This window comes from Beta vulgaris, chromosome 4, assembly GCF_026745355.1.
Source record: "Beta vulgaris subsp. vulgaris cultivar EL10 chromosome 4, EL10.2, whole genome shotgun sequence".
NCBI classification, from domain to species: Eukaryota; Viridiplantae; Streptophyta; class Magnoliopsida; order Caryophyllales; family Amaranthaceae; genus Beta; species Beta vulgaris.
The window spans coordinates 60,851,182-60,870,096 of NC_079205.1; the positions used below are offsets into that span (position 1 = coordinate 60,851,182).

Here is an 18,915-nt window from a genome sequence, read left to right on the forward strand (position 1 = left end):
AAATACGTACAATACAATTGATTTGGACCTATAAACTTTCACTCTATAAGTTCTTCTATTCAGCATTAGATAGACTACTTTCACTCTCTTTAGCAGGCAGATTTTCATTATTTCTTACCACAATAACATTCTCATTCCCAACATTATTAGTGTCTTCTCTAAACTTCTTGTATATATCACCTTTATAAAAGTTCCTAGTCCTAAGCACTAAGATAAATGAAACCAAACTCCCAAACAATGTAGCACCAGTAATAATAATAAAAGAAACCTTATAACATTCTGCACCAACACAATTCAGATCTTCTCCTGTTTTTCTTTTCAATCCCTTGGCATATAACTGTCTCAAAGCCTCCCTATCGTATAGCTTACCTGTGACAACCACATTGAATATATAGGACCCAACTGGACTTGCTATGGACCCAAAATTATAGAGTGTGGCATAATATTTGAGTCCGAAAATTTCCGAAATGATGGCGTATATTAATGGCCATTGGGATCCGAAGCAGAACCCAATGATCACTGAAGCGACATAGAGAGAGTTAGGGACGGCGAATGCAATGAGGAGATAGCCTATACAAGAGAAAAGCAGGACTATAGTCAAGAACATGGGCCTTGGAAACTTGTACTTTGCTAGGACAATCTCAGAGCCAAATCCTGCACAAACTCGACCTAGGTAGTTCCATATGCTCACTAGGGAGACAAATGTGGTTATGCTATGTGTTGGGTAGCCCAAAGATTTTCCGATTTGGCCTAAGTTATCAATGGCGGTTAGGGTCCCACCTAGCCCGCAAATGGTAGTTACAAAAAGGATGATCATGTCAATGCTAAAGAGGGCTTGGAGTATGGTGAAGTCTTCTCCTCTGTTTGGTGGCTTGAATATGTTAGTTAAGCAAGAAACATGGTTCTTTGGGTCATCATTCGAGTCCTCCTTTATTCGCGGATTTTCACCTGATCTTGCTTTGGCTACAATCTCTAGGGTGGAATCATCTATCTTCCTTGGGGTTGGAAGATAGAAGTTACAGTACTCTTCTTTCGCAACAATAGCAAGGGGGAGAAAGAGGAGGAAAATAATAACCAAGGCGCTTGTATAGTATCCGATCCTAGTGAAAATAAGACTATTTTGCACTACTATTAAGACCATGAGAAACCCGGCGAGTGAGAGTGATATGTAGAGCAAATTGTAGAAGACCTTGACCTCGTTTCGTTTTTGATTTGGATCCACCTTCATAACTCTTATAGTTGGCAGGAAAATAATGGAAACAGCTGCAGGAAGCCAAGCAATGAACAAAATTAGGCCCTTAGAGTTGTTACCATAGAATGTATGGTAGAGTTGTGTAAGGATTGCACCACTTAGACCCACATATCCCTTCAATAATCCTAGCACAATTCCTCTGCTTTCAGGGAAGTTCTTCACACAAGTTACTAAGCCACCTGTGTTAGCAAAGGATTGTGAGTCAGCTCCTATGCAAATGTAGAGACACATTTGCCATACAGGAACTCCCTTGAGACGCCCGGTGACAGCAAGCCAAATCATGACATAGCCAAAGTTCATCAGGGCTCCAATAAAGAGGACCACCCAAGGTGGGGTGATCTCATTGATGAGACCCGAAAATACACCTACGTTGCTACCCATATCTTTGAAGAAGCTAAGAAGATTGAGAGTGGCTTGATCATAGCCCATTGAGGATTTTATGTTGTTTGAAAAAAGCCCGAACATGTAGCCTGAACCAGACATAGCCATGATTAAGATAGACCCGAAGGCCATGAACCATCTTCCAAGGATCAATTGTGACCCTAACTGCCTCAGGGTTGTCCAACCATCATTGCTATCTCTAAACATAAAAATGGCCATACCTATGTAAGCAAAGACTAGATGAGGAGAACTAGTAAAGTTTTTGAACTAGCTTGATGGTTATGAAATATGAAGTAACAGAATGGATGACGGTTGAGTGCTTATATAGATCGATATGAACGAACAAGCCCCTATCGATGAATGATCAAATTACAGGCAATTCTAGTTGGGAATGTATCCTACATCCACCTGACATAGGTGGATGTAGTAGCCTGATAGACTTGTGTAGCTATCTGTTCGTTCTCCCTCTCATTTTCCCGTGTGGGGCAACTTACATGTGGGTTTTACTCTTAGCGCCCTTACAATGGAGGAATATGTGTAGGCCGTTAGCTCGCAGATTGAATGGCAGATCAATGACTCCAAAAGAAGGCGAACTAAGTTTGAAACATGAAATTTGGGAAACACTTATCCAAGAGAAAGGGACAAGTTCTTACATTGTGGATGATAGAACTGTCAAATATGGTGTTATTGTGTCAGGAAGAGAACACAGTTATATAAGTGACTTGGGTTTGGGAGTTTGGCCAATATGAAAGTTATACACGATTCTTGCCAAACTCTTCATAGAAGATCAAATTCATGTTGAGTTAGCAGAATGTACACATTCTTTATGGGATTTTGAGATTAGGTGTAAGTCAAGCAGAAAATGTGAACTGGTTATGTCTTAACGGATTTGTGTAAGAATTTATTTTAAGATCGAAAAGTTTAACAAACTCAAGAGCAAAGACAAGAGGATACAACCTTATTACTAATCTCTCCCTTCTGAAATTAGTTGTCAATACCTTCAAAGGTGCAACTTGCTTGCCTTTTACATTTTTGCATATTTTACATTTGCACATTTGAGCAAAATATACAACAAATGTGCTTAGAAACACATAGTTCTATGTGCTTTCGGAAGCACCTGAAAATTTGCAAGCTAGGTAGGGTGTCTTTGGCGGTATAACTAATGATTTAAATAAGGGGGATTTTAAACAATTATTTAAGTTATGGGTGGCTTGGTATCTTTTTTCTATGTTCTATGTTCTCGACTTATGAGTGGTTTTTGGTATCTTTTTAATTTTATTTCTCTAATTTTTTTTTGATGACCATTTATTTTTCTAAATTAGTTCGAATTTACTGTTAACAAAAGACAGTACTTTTAAAAAAATCACCTCTATTTAGGTATAGTGTATAGTCTATGGAGTCATTATCAAACATATTTCATGTGTTCTTTATTAATTATAACATATGAGTTTATTTGACACACTCTATAATAAGGAAACGAAAAAGATGGTAGAGTATGAAAAATTATCTATGTGGAGATCAATAATTGATGTGAGTTTTAGCAAGATTTAGTAAGAGCAAATTCATTTGACTAGCTTTTATTATCTCTGATGAAGATCTTAGGTGGGTTGATTTCTTCCCTCCTCTTCTTCTTCCTCCTCACAACTTTCGATTAAAAGAAACTCTCTCTCTTGTCATTGGTCACAAATCACAATGAAAATGATTGATTTTTTCTGTTCTACCAAGGTGGAAACACAAAAAAGAGATGGTTTCATGTGTTTTTTTTTATAAAAAAAATCATATTTTAAAATAAAATAAGTAATAAACAAATACATAATACTTATAAAAGTACGGGCGATTTTAATAAAATACGGATGGCAAAAAAAACACTCATATTACACCTTTCTCTTCCTCCTCCACTCATTTCCATTCGACCTAGCAACCTTCATCAATCTTGGTTGTCTGGTTTCCACCACCTTCATCCACGTTCAAGCTTAATTTTGATGGTTTTGTTTCAAAGAATTCAGCTGCAACAAGAGTCATTATTCGCAACAGTAGTGGAGACCTCATTCGTGCCGCAACCTTCAATTTAGGCATTGCTCCAGTTTTCGTTGTTGAAGCAACAACAACCAAATTGAGGATGATCTCCTGATCGAGGCGACAACTTATCAATAATAAATACAGTCAAGGAATACCCGACAAGCTCCATGACAAATACATGTCATTATTGAAGACATAAAAGCACTCATACGTCAATTCAAGTCCACACTATTTCTCACACATATCGTGAAGCAAACAAAGCAATAGACTGGATAGTCAATGCCAGCCACTTAGTTCTGATTTCTATATTAGTCAAGTCTCTTCTTCGTCGTTAAATACAGTCCTTATAAACGATAGTTTAAGAGTTCCCCTCATGAGAAGGATCTTCTAAACTCTCATTCATCTTACCTTTATAAAAAAAAATTGTAAATGAAGGTGAAGTATTGATAGATCAATTTTCATTAACTCTTTTATTATTTTATTTATAATATCTTTTGAAAGAGGTCTTTTGGAAGAATATTTCTAAGAATAAGGTATAGATAAAAATGAATTACTAGTAAAAAAATTTTTTTTTTTTTGAGGGGATAGTAAAAATTTATTTGGTGTCAATAAAGCTAGCTTGTTTTTGTATTTTATCAAATTTTACTTCTTTTCATATGTTAACTACTTATTTTCGCCCAGACGTTGTTCCGAGTGGTATTTTTTTCAAACTAAAATATGCATTTTTTTCCATTCGCATTAAAATATAATAAAGAAAACTCAACATTTAAAAGATACAAATATAATAATGTGGACACTCAAAGCATGAGTAAAAGTCGGTTGAGATAGTAATTGTGTTATGCATAATAGCAAGATGTGGACACACCTTTTAATATATTTGTATAGATAGATAATATTATCGAACATTTATTTGGGATATCAATCATTGACATCAATAAATTAAATGTAGGGGTAGAAATGGTAAGTAAAGAAAAAAATGTATTAAAAAAATAAAATGAAAGTTGAAATTTTGTTAAATACTCACATGTCATCGCAAATTATTTAAAATACTCATATGTAGCCGGAATTTTTTTTACATACTCACAAAGTGCAGGGAGAAACTTTAGAATATACATATGTATAATTAATTATTATTCCCTCTAGTTTTTATTAATTTATGCGTTTTTTTGCATAAGTTTTAGAAGAAACAATATTGTGGAACATAGAAGGAAAAATAATCTATTATTTATGTTAAAGTTGAATGTATGTGTGATGGAAAGTTAGTGGTCCCATTTAAAAAATAAAAACAAAAAAAGATAAACTATAAGAAATTCTAAAAAAAAAATACGGATAAACTAATAAAGACCACAAGTAATATTTTTGGATTTCATAGTCTTGACCAACTAACTTATGTGTTATGTCCAATTGTTCGAATGGACTTCTCTGACAATATCTAAATTTAAGTTGAAAATGACAACTCAAAGTTGAACTAAAATTTGAGATGAGCAGGATTAATCGAAAAACAATCCAATTTGAATCTTAAATTATAAAGGGTAATGTTATATGTAGCCCTTAGGGCTCATATAAGCATTAAATACATTTCTTTAAATGGAAACAGTTTAAGAATTCAAGACACATTTTTACATCAACTGAGGTAATAAATGCTTGATTTAATATTTTATTTCCATTTTAAGCACCTTATACATAGCCCTAAGGGCTACATATATCATTTTCCAATTATAAATATAAAAAGTTGATAAGTAATTCAACTGGCTGAAAATGTTATTTTTGTCACTTGAATTACCATTATTATTTTTAGGGCCAAGACATAAACAAAATAAAGTCTTTTCTCAAAATTATATTTTTTTTCTTTTGCATTAACAGTTTAGGTAACTCTAGAAAGTCCCAGGAAAGAGCCTTTTTCTTTGTCAATCAATATCAAATTTAAAATCCCCTCAAAAAAAAAAAAAATATCAAATTTAAAAGCATTCTGCATTACCCGAAGATAAAAAGGCAGATTAAAAAGCTATGGCCAAAGCCATATAGTAGTAGTTACTTGATTGTAAGGCAACTTAGGGTTTGCTACTTCAAATCACACCTCACATAATTAGACATCGATTTTATGCCTTTTAAGTGGAAAGGGATCAATTAATCATTATTCGAGTTTAAATCATTACAAACACTCTGAGTTTAAAACGTTACAAATTAGACATTGTTGGACCATTATAATTAGACCTGGTTATTGGGCGGGTTGCGTCAGGTCAGGTCAGTCCGGGTCGGAAGTGAATCAGGTCATAAAAGGGTCGCCTCATAGATCGAGGGCCGGTAGGAGGTCGGGTCAAAGGGGTAGCGGGCCGATGGCGGGTCGGTAATGGGCGAACCGCCAAACGAGCAAGAAAAACTAGAAACAAAGAGAGCCAAAAGTGAGTTTAAATGAATGTGAATTCGAATATGTAATTGTTTTTACAAAACCTATTTTATCTTTCAAAATTATTGGGTTTTTTTATTGGTATTTGGTCCTATAATGACCCTGTACAATAACAACCCTATCCAATAAAGCCCTGTCCAATAAAAGCCCTTTAAATTTGAGCCTAACCCTTTAGCCATTGAACTACCTTATTCAATAATCCTCTAATCATAATTCATAAAAGCATCCTTAACCATAAACCAAAAATGATTTGTGCGTAAATAGAGGAGGATTTGTTCAGATAAAAGCCCTTTAAATTTGACCCTAACCCTTTAGCCATTAGACTACCCTATTCAATAACCGTCTAATCATAATTCATAAAAGCATTCTTAACCATAAACCAAAAATAATCTGTGCGTAAATAGAGGAGGATTTGTTCAGATAAACTTGACATTGATAGACTTTATTGATTATACTTTTATGCTATATGATATGGTTTATCTAGTTCTCTTCTGCATGGAATGTATCCTACCCCACGAAAGTTTGGCCATTAGCAAAGGATATGTCATTTGATAAGACCAACCTAGCTTAGTTTTCACTACTTTGGCTTTGCCTAACTCCCAATCAATTCATACCATGGTGCTATCTTTATTTGTGTTCCATCTACGTCATGTTAATTGTTAATCATAAACAAGACTCACAAAATTGAGGTTGATGATGAGACACAAGGGTGAATATGTATGGCTCTAATGTATGTCTTGTTAAAACTTTAGGTAAATAAGATTTAATAATACGAATTTTCATATCGACCAAAATCTATATTGTACACTGAAAATTATTTCTTCGCTCATTCCTCTTAATTTTTAGCTCAGTTGGAGCTATAGAAAAAATAGTCTTAGATGTATGATACACTTGGGTGTACAATATAAATTGCATATTTTGACAAAGTACTGAAAGTTATTAGTAGAAAAAGTCGTACACAGTCTTTGTCACGGTATATATTTTGCGATGAGCATGGAGCTCTCCAACAACTGCCTTGCTAGGGCATAAGGCGAGGGAGACCATATTATATTGCATTTTCTCTTTTCTACTAAAACTCGTTAAAGATACATCTAATTGTTGGTCCTTTACACAAGGATAAGGATTTCTTGCGTTGGTGAGAACTGAGAAGCTTGTAGTACCATAGTCTATAAAATGCATAGCACCACAGATGTAGACATGAAAATGAAAGGCCTAAATACATGTGGGATCATGACTAGATATTGCAAGATTATGGGACATTAACTAAGTAGTGGAGGATACCCAAATTTTTACAACCCTTAGCTACATCAAGTCTATATATACTTCTATATATCGCAAATATTTCTTTCTTAATACATACTTCCATGACATCCAAACTTCCTTAACTATAACACTAAGCTAATATAGCCAATTTTCCTTTCTCATAAACCTAGCTAGTTACTTATAAAAGAGCTTTTTTTATGCTTACATGTGGTAGTTAAGATCTTAAGGATTAGAAACATGGGTGATTTTGTGTTACAAGTGATACAAGGTAGGTGGTTCATGGTCTTCGCATGTCTTCAAATCATGGGAATGGCTGGAGTAAACTACCTATTTAGCCTCTACTCTAATGACATAAAATCGTCGATGGGCTACGACCAAGCAACTCTCAATCTGGTTAGTGTCTCTAAGGACTTGGGTTGCTATGTAGGCATATTCACTAGCCTCATTAGTGAGGTCACACCTCCTTGGGTGGTTCTCTCTATCGGAGCTGCGATGAACTTCTTCGGATACTTTATGATTTGGCTAGCCGTCACTAGTCGTTTGAAGAGAGTTCCTTTGTGGCAAATGTGCATCTACATTTGTATAGCATGTAACTCTCAAACTTTTATCAACATAAGCACATTTGTTACTTGTGTAAAGAACTTCCCTAGAAGTAGGGGGGTTGTAATGGGACTTCTAATGGGTTATGTGGGTTTAAGTGGTGCAATACTTACACAACTCTACCATGCCTTTTATGGTAACAAGTCTACCAACCTTATATTGTTATTCGCCTGGCTTCCTACCGCGATTATCATTATCTTCTTTCGAGCCATTAGGATTATGAAACTAAAAGATCAGCAACAAAAGGATGAGGTTAAGGTCTTCTACAATCTCCTCTACATATCACTCTTCTTAGCAGGATTTCTCATGGTAATAATCATAACACAAAACATGATTAACTTCACAAAAGTTGGATACTCTACAAGTGCCTTTATTCTCATTTTCATCCTATTTCTTCCTCTTACAATAGCCATAAAACAAGAGCACCAAAACAATCAAAAAACCAAAAATGATTCAATCAATGAGATCATAATCCAAACCATATCAAAACAACCACCAATCAACCCTTCAATTGATAACCAAAAAGACAATAATAACAACAATTCTTCTTGCCTTACCAATATATTCAACCCACCAAATAGAGGAGAAGATTACACCATACTTCAAGCCATCTTTACCATTGACATGCTTCTTCTCTTCATAGCTACCATTTGTGGTCAAGGCGGATCCCTAACCGCCATCGACAACATGGGCCAAATAGGTAGATCATTAGGCTACACAAGTCGTACCATAACCACATTTGTCTCCTTAGTGAGCCTATGGAACTACTTAGGTCGAGTTACATCAGGGCTCATCTCCGATTTAGTCCTAACAAAGTATAAGTGTCCACGGCCTATGATCATAACTTTTCTCCTTCTTTTCTCTTGTGTAGGCCACCTCCTCATCGCGTTCGCGGTCCCTAACTCAGTCTATGCAACCTCAGTGATCATAGGATTCTGCTTTGGTGCACAAGGTCCATTGATAAATGCCACCATATCAGAAATATTTGGCCTCAAACATTTTTCTATGCTCTTTAATATGAGTACCATGGCTATACCAATTGGGTCTTATCTATTTAATGCATTACTTACTGGCAAATTATATGACAAAGTGGCTAAACAACAGTTAAAAGTTAAGGGATTGACAAGAAAAGAAGGAGAAGATCTAGATTGTTTTGGTGCAGAATGTTATAAGCTTTCTTTTATTATTATCACTGGAGTAACGTTGTTTGGGTGTTTTGTTTGTTTTATTTTGGCACTTAGGACTAGAAAGTTTTACAAAGGTGATATATATCACAAGTTTAGAGAGAATGCTACTAATAAGGTGGATAAAGATGGAGAAAATGGTGAATGTTGTAATGGTGTTAACCAAGCCAATGCTCGATAATGCTGGTTAATTACTCCTTTTGTTTTTGTTATCGATGTACTTTAGCTATTTACCATTTTTAGTAAAATAAAGTAATATTAGTATATAAACCTAGTCTTCCCTATTTTTTTTCACCAATAGGGACTGCCATGGATGATTTCATCCATGGTAAGCCCTTTTTTCTCTTTTATTTTCAGTTTTTAGTTAATTTATTTCTTGTTTTGTTAAATAAAATAGTCTCTCTTTATGAGATTTTTTCAAACCCTGTTATGGGATTTTTAGTCTCCGTTGTGGAGATCTCCTTCTCCCCTATGAGAGTTGTGAGTATGGTTCTTTTGTCTTCAGGTAGGAAAAATTGTTCTCATTGTTTGAAATTCGACATTAAACATGAAGGTATGAGAATCTCGGATGCGGTCAACATGGCTTGATCAAGAATGTTCTTCCCAAACTATGCCATAATGATAGACTTCCTCATCAATAGCGGCTTGATTCAGCAAATACAAGGGGTTGTGCTGTACTGCTCGATCTGGTTCATTGTAGTTTCTTGGAAGATGAATTTGATATAACCTTGTTTGATTGGATTTTGTTTTTTTTTTCAATACCTATTGTAGATATCGTTTGGCCTTCAATTAATTAATGAAATTTCTCTTTTAAAAAAAAGTAATACTAGTATATAAGAAGATTGGGGTTCTGTGAAATTTTGTTAGATTTGTCTTAATAAATTTGCAAAGTATCAACTTTTTATAATTCTTGTTTGTTTTTATGTGTTTTTTCTTTTTTGAAAAACAACACAATGTAAAAATTATGAAAATTTGAAATTATGAAAATATTTATTGTCAAAAATCCAACCGAATCTCACATGATAATATTTTTCGCCTTTACTTCTCGTCCATCCAATACACAAATTTTGGATCCGCCATTGCTCACATGTGAGATGTTGTCACAGAATACATTATAGTGTAATTTCTAACATATTACAACCAAGACGCACTCATAAACTATTATTTATACTATATTTACTATCCTAAAAAAACACATTGGCACTTGATCTTTAAATGATGAATAAAGTGTCGATTTCTAAGTAACTCTATACGGTTTTATATATTTTATAAAAAAATTGGTAAGAAGAATTCCTCTAGGCTGCTTTCGCACAAGGCCCCATCCAAAGGGTCGACTTATTAGATTTGACTAACTTATTTTCAATTTATTGTAACTCAATTTTGTATGGGTTTCTTTCAGCATATTGATATAGTGCTTAAAACAAATTTTGTAACAAACTTTGTATGGGTTTCTTTCAGCAAATTTATTGGAACAAATTTTGTCGCATTTAAGGGTTTGTTCTTCCCAACTTATTTTCAATTCAGTACAATTGCAATTATTCACAGTTTAGTTCAATTCAGTTCAGTTCAATTGTCATCAGTTCGATTCCATTTAGTTCAGTTCAGCTCCAATTATTATTTCTTTTAGTTATAATCTAATTCATTTTGTTCAGTTCAGTTGTAATCAGTTCAGTTCAGTTGCAATCAGTTCGATTAAATTCAATTCAATTGTTTTATGTCAAAGAGAACATACCCTAACTGAGTGGTTTTGAAATATTGGTTGCTCATTTTATCTCTTAATCACTTAATTGGAAATTCAATTCTCAACCTTGAAAATGAAAAGAGATTTCTGATAAACCCTACATCCTTAAATAAAACAATCGGGACGAGAGCATTATTCACTGCTATTAACGGGTTGTTAAAAGGTCAAATTTTACCCCCCTTGGGGCTTCGAGTTAACACTCAACAGTCAAACAGTGCTATGGCCTATGGGACTAAATTTACGAGAATACTCACTCCTCAAGTCCTCACTCCTCAGTCCTCAGTACTCACTACTTCACTAGTCGCTACTAACCGTTCTAGTCTCTCTCCTCAGGCGTCAAGTCGTCGGAAAGTTCGAGAAGATCAACGGAGTAACTGATAATTCCGACTTTACGGCGAGTAACTGATTTTTGTAAGCGGTATGTTTTCTGCGTTTCAAAAAATGAATCTAGTTAAAGTCATATTTATGATTTTAATGATTGTTTGGTTCACTAAAATCGAAATTAGTCCTTCAAAAATGAATTTATGAGGATAAATTGTTGTTAATTGTGAATTGAAGTTGGTGAATTGTTGTGAAATGCGTTTTGTATGATTAGGTTTAATTTTTTAGAACTGAAATTAGTCCATCAAAAATGAATTTTTTAGGAGGATAAATTTGTTTTGCATTTGCATCTGATTTTTAATTGTTGATTTTTAAGGTTATGGTTTTATGAACTGTGAAACTGTAGAACTATGAATTGTGAATTTATGGATTGGTGAATTGTGTGAATTTATAGATATTTGGTTTGTAAAATGTGTTAGTTTGTGGAATTGTGATTAGTGAATCTAAGTGTTATTGATCAACGATTGCAAGAAATTGAAGGTGTGATGGGATGAATGAGGTAGTTTGGATTAACAACTTCCTTTCGTTGCAACATTGAATGGATGTGATTAAGTTGGAAAGAGAGCTTAATAGTAGCTTGGGCTGTATGAAATGCAAGAAGCAGGTGGATATATCATATATTTTCTCACTTCTGAAATAAGTGAGACACTTCTCTGTTTTATGTGAGAGCTTTTTAAGAGAATGTTTTACTTATATCTTAACGGAGGAAGAAGTATCATATATGAGATGGTTGAGGAAGATAGATATGTCATCAATAGCTCATAATGCATTCAGCTTTGTCTATAATTTTTAATTACTCTGTCTAAAAGATGAATCACGGAGGCCCTTGGTTATTGGAATGTGTGGAAACTAAAATTGGTGTTTGGTGAGTTGGTCCCAATTTCTTTGTTGTTCGGGTCAAGGAAGGTGAAGCATCAGGGTTAGTTTGATGTGGAGTACTATGAGATGAGTGCTTTATTCGTGGGTATCAACACAGCTGATGATATCGGAGTATGGATGCTGAGTTTGTTATCTTCGGTTTGATCAATAAAGAAACACATTCAGTTCCTTTATCTCCTGTTGATCTAGTTATTAATGAGATATAGTCTTGGTCGTTAAAGTTTCATTTTGTGGTTCATCTTTTGTTGGGAGAGAGGAGAATAATCTGGCTGATATTATAGATAGATTTCAGCCTTCTATGTTAAAGGAGAGAATTTAGCTTGATGATATGCCATATCATTCACTTGCCGCCTTTAAACTATTCAATACTCAATAGTTCCTTTTTGTTGCTATGATAAAAGAAAAAGTATGTCTCTCTGCTTGTTTACGAACTTGAGATCCAGGCCAATACTTGAATAAGGGGGAAAAACATCTCCCATTTTCAGTAAAATTATTGCAGATTTGGTTGTCCGATTGGTGGAGGTTTGGTTTGCAATGGTTGATGGGTACTAGGCTACTAGCACATCATATACTGCTCCTACTGTACAGCGGATTTTCAGTTATCTAATTTACCATTTTGCATAAACATTCTGTTCAATTGTGGATGTGGTGCATGTCTTTTCCCCTTCTTCCCAGCCAAAAAGAGCGATAAAGTATTTTTGTCAATATAAAAATATAATTAATGAGGGTATTTAATTCACGCAGGTGGGAAAGCCTTAATGGAAGGAAATGGGAATGATGCAAAAGGGGCGACAAAAACATCAGTTGTGAATGGTGATGGTGTAACTGTGAAGGATTGCCAAAAAATGATCCAGAAAAGCTTGCGATCCCCCATGGTGAAATTTCTGATGGAGAATTTGGAGAAATGTGGGTGTACCATTGGAGATAACTTCATAAAAGCTGTTAATTGCCAGCAGAAAGTTGCTGGTGGTTATACTCGTGGCGGAGGGATAATAGTATGTAGCAATCATATGAACTTGCAAGATGAGGTCGACCAAGTTTTAATCCATGAGCTCATTCATGCTTATGATGATTGTACAGCGAAAAACTTGAATTGGGCTAATTGTGCTCATCATGCTTGTAGTGAAATTCGTGCTGGCCATTTGAGTGGTGACTGTCACTTCAAACGAGAGCTATTGCGTGGCTATATGAAGCTCCGAGGTCATGAACAAGATTGTGTGAAGAGAAGGGTGGTTAAATCAGTGATGACTAATCCTTATTGTTCTGAAACAGCTGCGAAGGATGCAATGGAAGCTGTCTGGGATACTTGTTACAACGATACACGACCTTTTGATCGAGCTCCTTGAGATACGCTAGCTTGGCTTACACAATATTGTTTCAATGAAAAATATGTCTTTTTTCTTAACATTCTGGTCAACTTTTGATTGTTTCCCTGCTTCTCACAGGATCTGTTTTATTTACTAAAAGGGGTGGGTTTTACTGGAATATTAACCGACATTAATAAAAACAAAAAAAAAAAGGTTTGAACTGCTTGGACATGATCCCGATCTTCCCTCCCTCTGCCCGTTCTCTAACCAGAAATCTCTCTTGCGCAGTCTGGCAGACAAAAATATGTTTTAGATGATTGAATTCTGCACAGTTCATGTCAACTGTCAATGTTGGGTGCTAAGAACTTTCCTAAGCTTTTATGTAGACTTGTATTTTTATTTGAATTGAAACTATTAATGTCACAAGATCTGTGAATTATGATTTTTTTTCCTAAATGTCGTGAAATGATGGGGCCTACAGCCGTGTTACTACATAGAAAGACATTTCCAAGTTCTGTAGATCATTCTATCTGATGGTACATGATGATTAGCTGAAAGCTCTGAAGTTGGAAAAGTCTGAATGTTTTTTTCTCTTTTTGATAGTGAGGAAGAAAAGTATATCAGATTGGTCTGGAATTTTGTCATGGTTCTATATTTTCTTACTATTCAATGTTTTGCAGCTACCTAATGAAATTTCCTATCTGTATATGAGCTCCAAGTGTCTAATTTGGTCAAGTTTTGGGCTAGAGTAACTGAATTAGTGGCATCATGATAAACCATCACCATCTTATCAAATTTTGTTGATATTTAGGTTCAATGTTTTAGTATGTTTTGGCTACTTCATAATGTTACGTACTTACCCTTGAGTTCTTTCAAGCCTAAACTGTATTGCTGGAAGTTGGGTTGTAACCATGTATATGATGCTTGCATCTCTGGCACTTGTCCTATGGGCTATGGCTGTCAGATTATATAGTCGCAGCAGCTCCGCCAATGGCTAAACCTGGTTGTCCAGACAAATGTGGGAATGTTACTATTCCTTACCCGTTTGGTATCGGCTCAAATTGCTATTACAATGAATGGTATGAGATTACGTGTGATTCTTCCAATTCTCTGCTCACAAAATTCAGTCTTCAGGCGCTTGAAATTTCCATAGGGTCATCAACAATGAGTGTCAATGCTCCAATGGTTATCAACTGTACTACAGGAAATGCAGCATGGACAAGTACTAATTTGGGCGGAAGCCCTTATAGTTTCTCTACAGAATGTTTTTGCTCCTGTAAATTGTGCAGCCACTTCTTTCTTTAACGGACTAGACAAAGTAGTGGCTCATTGTGGATCAGTTTGTGGTTTGACCGCTAAGGGAAATGTGATGATGACTCAGGAGTCGATTTGCTTAACTCGTCTCCCCTATTCTTTTAGTGTTTACAGTGTGAACATCTCTCGATCTAAGGGGACTTACAGCTATGTCTTCTTGGTGGGTACTCGTTTCTGGGAAGAATTGTACTTGTCCGACCCTCAGCAATCAGTTTTGCCCATTCGCAGCAATGGAAGTCATATTCCTGTAGTTCTTGATTGGACGTACAAGTATTGACCTAGTCCTTCATCCAATTACTACAGTCCGTACTGTTATACTGATGGTAGTTACAAATGTAGCTGCCCTTTAGGTCAAGGTGGGAATCCTTATCTTCCTAATGGATGCCAAGGTATGATTGCCAAACCAAATTCTCCACATCCTCCCCCCCTCAAAAAAGAAAGATAAGAACCAAACTTATTCTAGATATAATGTCTTCTATGCAGAGATGCCACAATGTAGAAGCTGCAAAGGTGATTGTCTCGTCAATAGCGATGATTATACCAAAACCTCATGCTTTGCTTCTAAAAGGTGGACACACCTTCTTGGAGTTGTTTTAGGTAATACTTTCCTCTATTCCTTCATACTTTAAATGCGTGCAATGCAATGCCTGATTACTTTTCAGTTCAACTCATATGCTTGCCTCAGTGTCCAAAGTTATCTTAGGCAAGACACCATTATATTTGACAGTTTAACTTATATGTTCCCTGTTTTTGTCATGTTTCTTGCCTGTACCAATAATTTACTGGGTCATCAAAGGATTGATCACTAACATTAACTGTTGAAAGTTGAAAGTATATTACTTTCACAGTTCACAGTTTCACTCCACTAGATTACAATTTTTAGAGTTAACCTTTGCATGCAGATCAGGATGAAATTGTTGGAGTATGTCCTACTATCAAGTGCATTACTCATTTTGATAATAAGGTTGTAAATTTATCAAATTAATCCAATATAGTTTGGATAGGCATGATGCTTTGCTAGAAGCCAATCTTGACTTGTAATATTAATAAAAGATTAATATTTACTACTAAACTGATTTGGACATACATGGTCAAGCTTAACTACAATCTTGATTAATTAGTCTATTTGAGACTAATATTATCTGATAATGCCAATATATAAGATAATCCTAATATCTTCTTATTTTGGGTAAAGTATCAATCATTGATTGATTGAGAAAATCAGTCAAATGTTAATTGATTATGTTGAATAAGGAAGGATTTGATCCTACCTTTATTATACATGATTCTAGTGGGAAACATGTTTTGTTTTTATCCATATGAGCCACGAATGCAGTACAAAGAAGGGGAGGGGGGATTCGAACTTGTGACCTATCGTTCACAGCACCTCAATCTTAACGACTAGGCCAAGACATCTTTGGTGGCAAAATGGTTTTATAAGTGTGAAGAAAATTGCTTTACTTACAGACTTACTCCACTGCCGTGATAGTGAAAAGTAAGGAGAATTTTTTTTTCTAAAACGTAGTTTACAAAACAAAAGTTGTTTTAAGGTTCTAGTAAACCCACAAGGTTAATCTTCTAAGTAGTGGTGGATTATCTATAGAGGGACTTCACTTATCAACGAGGCACATATCAAATCTATAATTCTCTGCACCCTTTGCAGATTCATTCTAGTATTTCAGCCTTTCAGGGTGTTGTTGGGAATAGGATTTTGTATAAATTGTTTGTATTTCCGCATCATAAATCCTATTAGAAACATTTTACTCCTTATGATAAGTTACTATGGTTCAGGAACAGCTAGATTTTGCTATAAAAGGTAAATGAATTCAACACAATAGTTTTTACCTCTTGAAACATACTCTTGGATTAAACATTGTTGCCAGAGTTGAGGCAGTTGCCAATTTTCAAACACGAACCAACTATTGTTCTGCTGCTCTATTGTCTGATGTAGGACAAAATCTGCATTTATTTTTGGGTATTTTTTCTTTCTTATTGTGTTGTTTAATCTCTTATTCCATTCGAACTGGGATAAAAAGAGAAAAGTACCTCCATCTCATGCTAATAACTAGAATGCCTTATGATAGGACTCGCTGTTGGATTAGGATCACTATTGGTGTCTCTTGGTTGCTATTTGTTGTGGCGGTATTTGCAAAGAAGGAAAGAGATTAAACAAAGAGCTAGGAACTTCAAACAAAATGGTGGTTTGCTGTTAGAAAAACAAATGCGTTATAATGATGGTGTTATGGAGAAAACAGAAGTTTTTACTGTCAGAGAATTGGTGGTAGCCACAGATCATTTTAATGTGAACAGAAATACAGAATAATCGGCCAAGGAGGCCAAGGTACAGTCTATAAAGGTATGTTGACTGATGGAAGGATTGTAGCAGTCAAGAAATCCAAGAAGGTCGATCAAAGCCAATTGGAACCTTTCATTAACGAGGTGGTTATCCTCTCCCAAATTAACCACAGGAATGTGGTTAAATTACTAGGATGTTGTTTGGAGACTGAAGTACCTTTACTTGTTTACGAGTTCATCCCAAATGGAACACTCTCTCAGCATATCCATAACCCAAGTGAAGAGCTTCACATTTCTTGGAGAATGCGCGTGCAAATTGCAGCAGAATCAGCAGGAGCAATTGCGTACCTTCACTCATCGTCGTCTACTCCAATTTATCACAGAGATATTAAGTCCTCTAATATACTTTTGGATGACAAATATAGAGCAAAGGTTTCTGATTTTGGAACTTCAAGGACAATAATGATTGATCAGACTCACTTGACCACTCAAGTTCAAGGGACATTTGGATATTTGGATCCCGAGTACTTCCAATCAAACCAATTCACCGAAAAAAGTGATGTTTACAGCTTTGGAGTTGTCCTTGTTGAGCTCTTGACCGGCAAGAAGCCAATATCTCCGGACAAATCTAAAGAATGGAGAAGTTTAGCCACAGAGTTTCTTCTTGTGATGGAGAATGCCTGGTTGTTGGATATTCTTGATCCTGATGTATCAAAGGACGCGAAAAAAGAGGAGCTCATAGCTGTGGCCAATCTCGCTAAAGAATGTTTGAACTTAAATGGGAAGTTAAGGCCTACTATGAAAGAAGTTGCTTTGGTACTTGACGGGCTTCAATCTCGTACTGGAAGTTCCTTAGTAAATCAAACGTTCCCTAAAGAGAATCAAGTGATTGCTGATATGAGTAAGGTAGATACAGCTCCCTTCAGCATGAGCACCTTCTCTTCACATGAAGATGATGCATTAATTCTTCATATGTAAGTTGTGTACTTCAACCTTTTGATTTATATGATGTTCTAATCTTATTATTGTATAACGTTTTATCAATTTTATACGTGAACTCAATTTGTAGTAGTTTGTAATACTCTTCTTTGGTGTGAAATTAAAGCTGGCTTGTTATACAATTAACAAAGTGAATACTACATCTGGTGTTGCAGCATAGTTGCTCTTTGTATATGGTTGGCATATTACAAAGTCATTTACTTCCTCCGTTTCATTTTAAATGTAACAAATGAATATTTTATATCTCACAAATATTACCTATTTGTTGCATTTAAAACGAAACGGAGGAAGTATTATAATTTCCGTGTGAAATTTTAGGTTTTAAAACTGTTGAAAGAAGATCCTTGAGTTTTCTTGTGTGTATATTGTGAAGATGTTTAGATGACTGAATTATGCGCAGTACATGTCAACTGTTAAACATGGCTAACCAAAATTTATTTGAGCTCTTGGTTGATTTGATACCAAAGAGAAAGAGAGAAGAGAATAGTGAAAAAAAAGATCAAGGACCACTTCAAAATTAATCAAGTTGGTCAAGGGTAACTCGGGAGTTCTTCATAATGTTTAATGTTGAATAGGTAGGTCCTTGGCTATTGGACTACTAGGCTATTAACCTGTAGAGCAAGACCAACTCAAAAGTCAAAATGTAGAACGGACATTAGACTTAGACCAATTTCAAGCTAAATAAAATCCCCTTTTTATATATGTCAACATACGCTACCAATAGCTTTGTAGCATCACTATGTTTTTTTTTTCGAGGCAATTTCGTATTTTCGCGATTATAACATCTCAGTATCCCTACATATTAACATGATATTATAGTTCTCTCTATCCTATTATATATAGTGATTGTTTCTTTCTGTAAGGCCGGTAAGACGTGCCTTTGACCATTAATA

The 18,915-nt window shown here is 35.2% G+C and overlaps 4 protein-coding genes across 4 annotated transcripts; 3 read left to right on the forward strand and 1 right to left on the reverse strand.

Annotated features, from left to right (window-relative positions):
- Positions 1-55: 55 nt before the first annotated feature.
- Positions 56-1,994, reverse strand: LOC104890215 (hypothetical protein). The gene has a single exon (XM_010675611.3). It carries the CDS (start codon positions 1,850-1,852, stop codon positions 56-58), a length of 1,797 nt encoding a protein of 598 aa, XP_010673913.1. The 5' UTR covers positions 1,853-1,994.
- A 5,346-nt stretch (positions 1,995-7,340) lies between these two features.
- Positions 7,341-8,933, forward strand: LOC104890214 (protein NUCLEAR FUSION DEFECTIVE 4). Its single transcript, XM_010675610.4, has 2 exons — positions 7,341-8,231; positions 8,794-8,933. The coding sequence occupies exons 1-2, from the start codon at positions 7,560-7,562 to the stop codon at positions 8,845-8,847; spliced, it is 726 nt and encodes a 241-aa protein (XP_010673912.1). The 5' UTR covers positions 7,341-7,559; the 3' UTR covers positions 8,848-8,933.
- A 2,108-nt stretch (positions 8,934-11,041) lies between these two features.
- LOC104890212 (mitochondrial inner membrane protease ATP23) lies at positions 11,042-13,870 on the forward strand. The gene is made up of 2 exons (XM_010675608.4): positions 11,042-11,265; positions 12,852-13,870. Exon 2 carries the CDS (start codon positions 12,866-12,868, stop codon positions 13,451-13,453), a length of 588 nt encoding a protein of 195 aa, XP_010673910.1. The 5' UTR covers positions 11,042-11,265; positions 12,852-12,865; the 3' UTR covers positions 13,454-13,870.
- Positions 13,871-14,726: 856 nt separating this feature from the next.
- LOC104890213 (wall-associated receptor kinase-like 9) lies at positions 14,727-18,162 on the forward strand. Its single transcript, XM_057394504.1, is given in 4 exon segments — positions 14,727-15,117; positions 15,212-15,325; positions 16,813-17,036; positions 17,039-18,162. Coding segments are annotated over 3 exon segments (1,299 nt in total). The 5' UTR covers positions 14,727-15,117; positions 15,212-15,213; the 3' UTR covers positions 18,002-18,162.
- The last annotated feature ends 753 nt before the right edge of the window (positions 18,163-18,915 follow it).

Coding starts and splice junctions, on each gene's coding strand:
- LOC104890215 (XM_010675611.3), bottom strand. CDS start 1,852: ATGGCCATTTTTATGTTTAGAGATAGCAATGATGGTTGGACAACCCTG.
- LOC104890214 (XM_010675610.4), top strand. CDS start 7,560: ATGGGTGATTTTGTGTTACAAGTGATACAAGGTAGGTGGTTCATGGTC. Junction 8,232..8,793: donor TCTTAGCAGGATTTCTCATG/GTAATAATCATA, acceptor TCTCTTGTGTAG/GCCACCTCCTCATCGCGTTC.
- LOC104890212 (XM_010675608.4), top strand. CDS start 12,866: ATGGAAGGAAATGGGAATGATGCAAAAGGGGCGACAAAAACATCAGTT.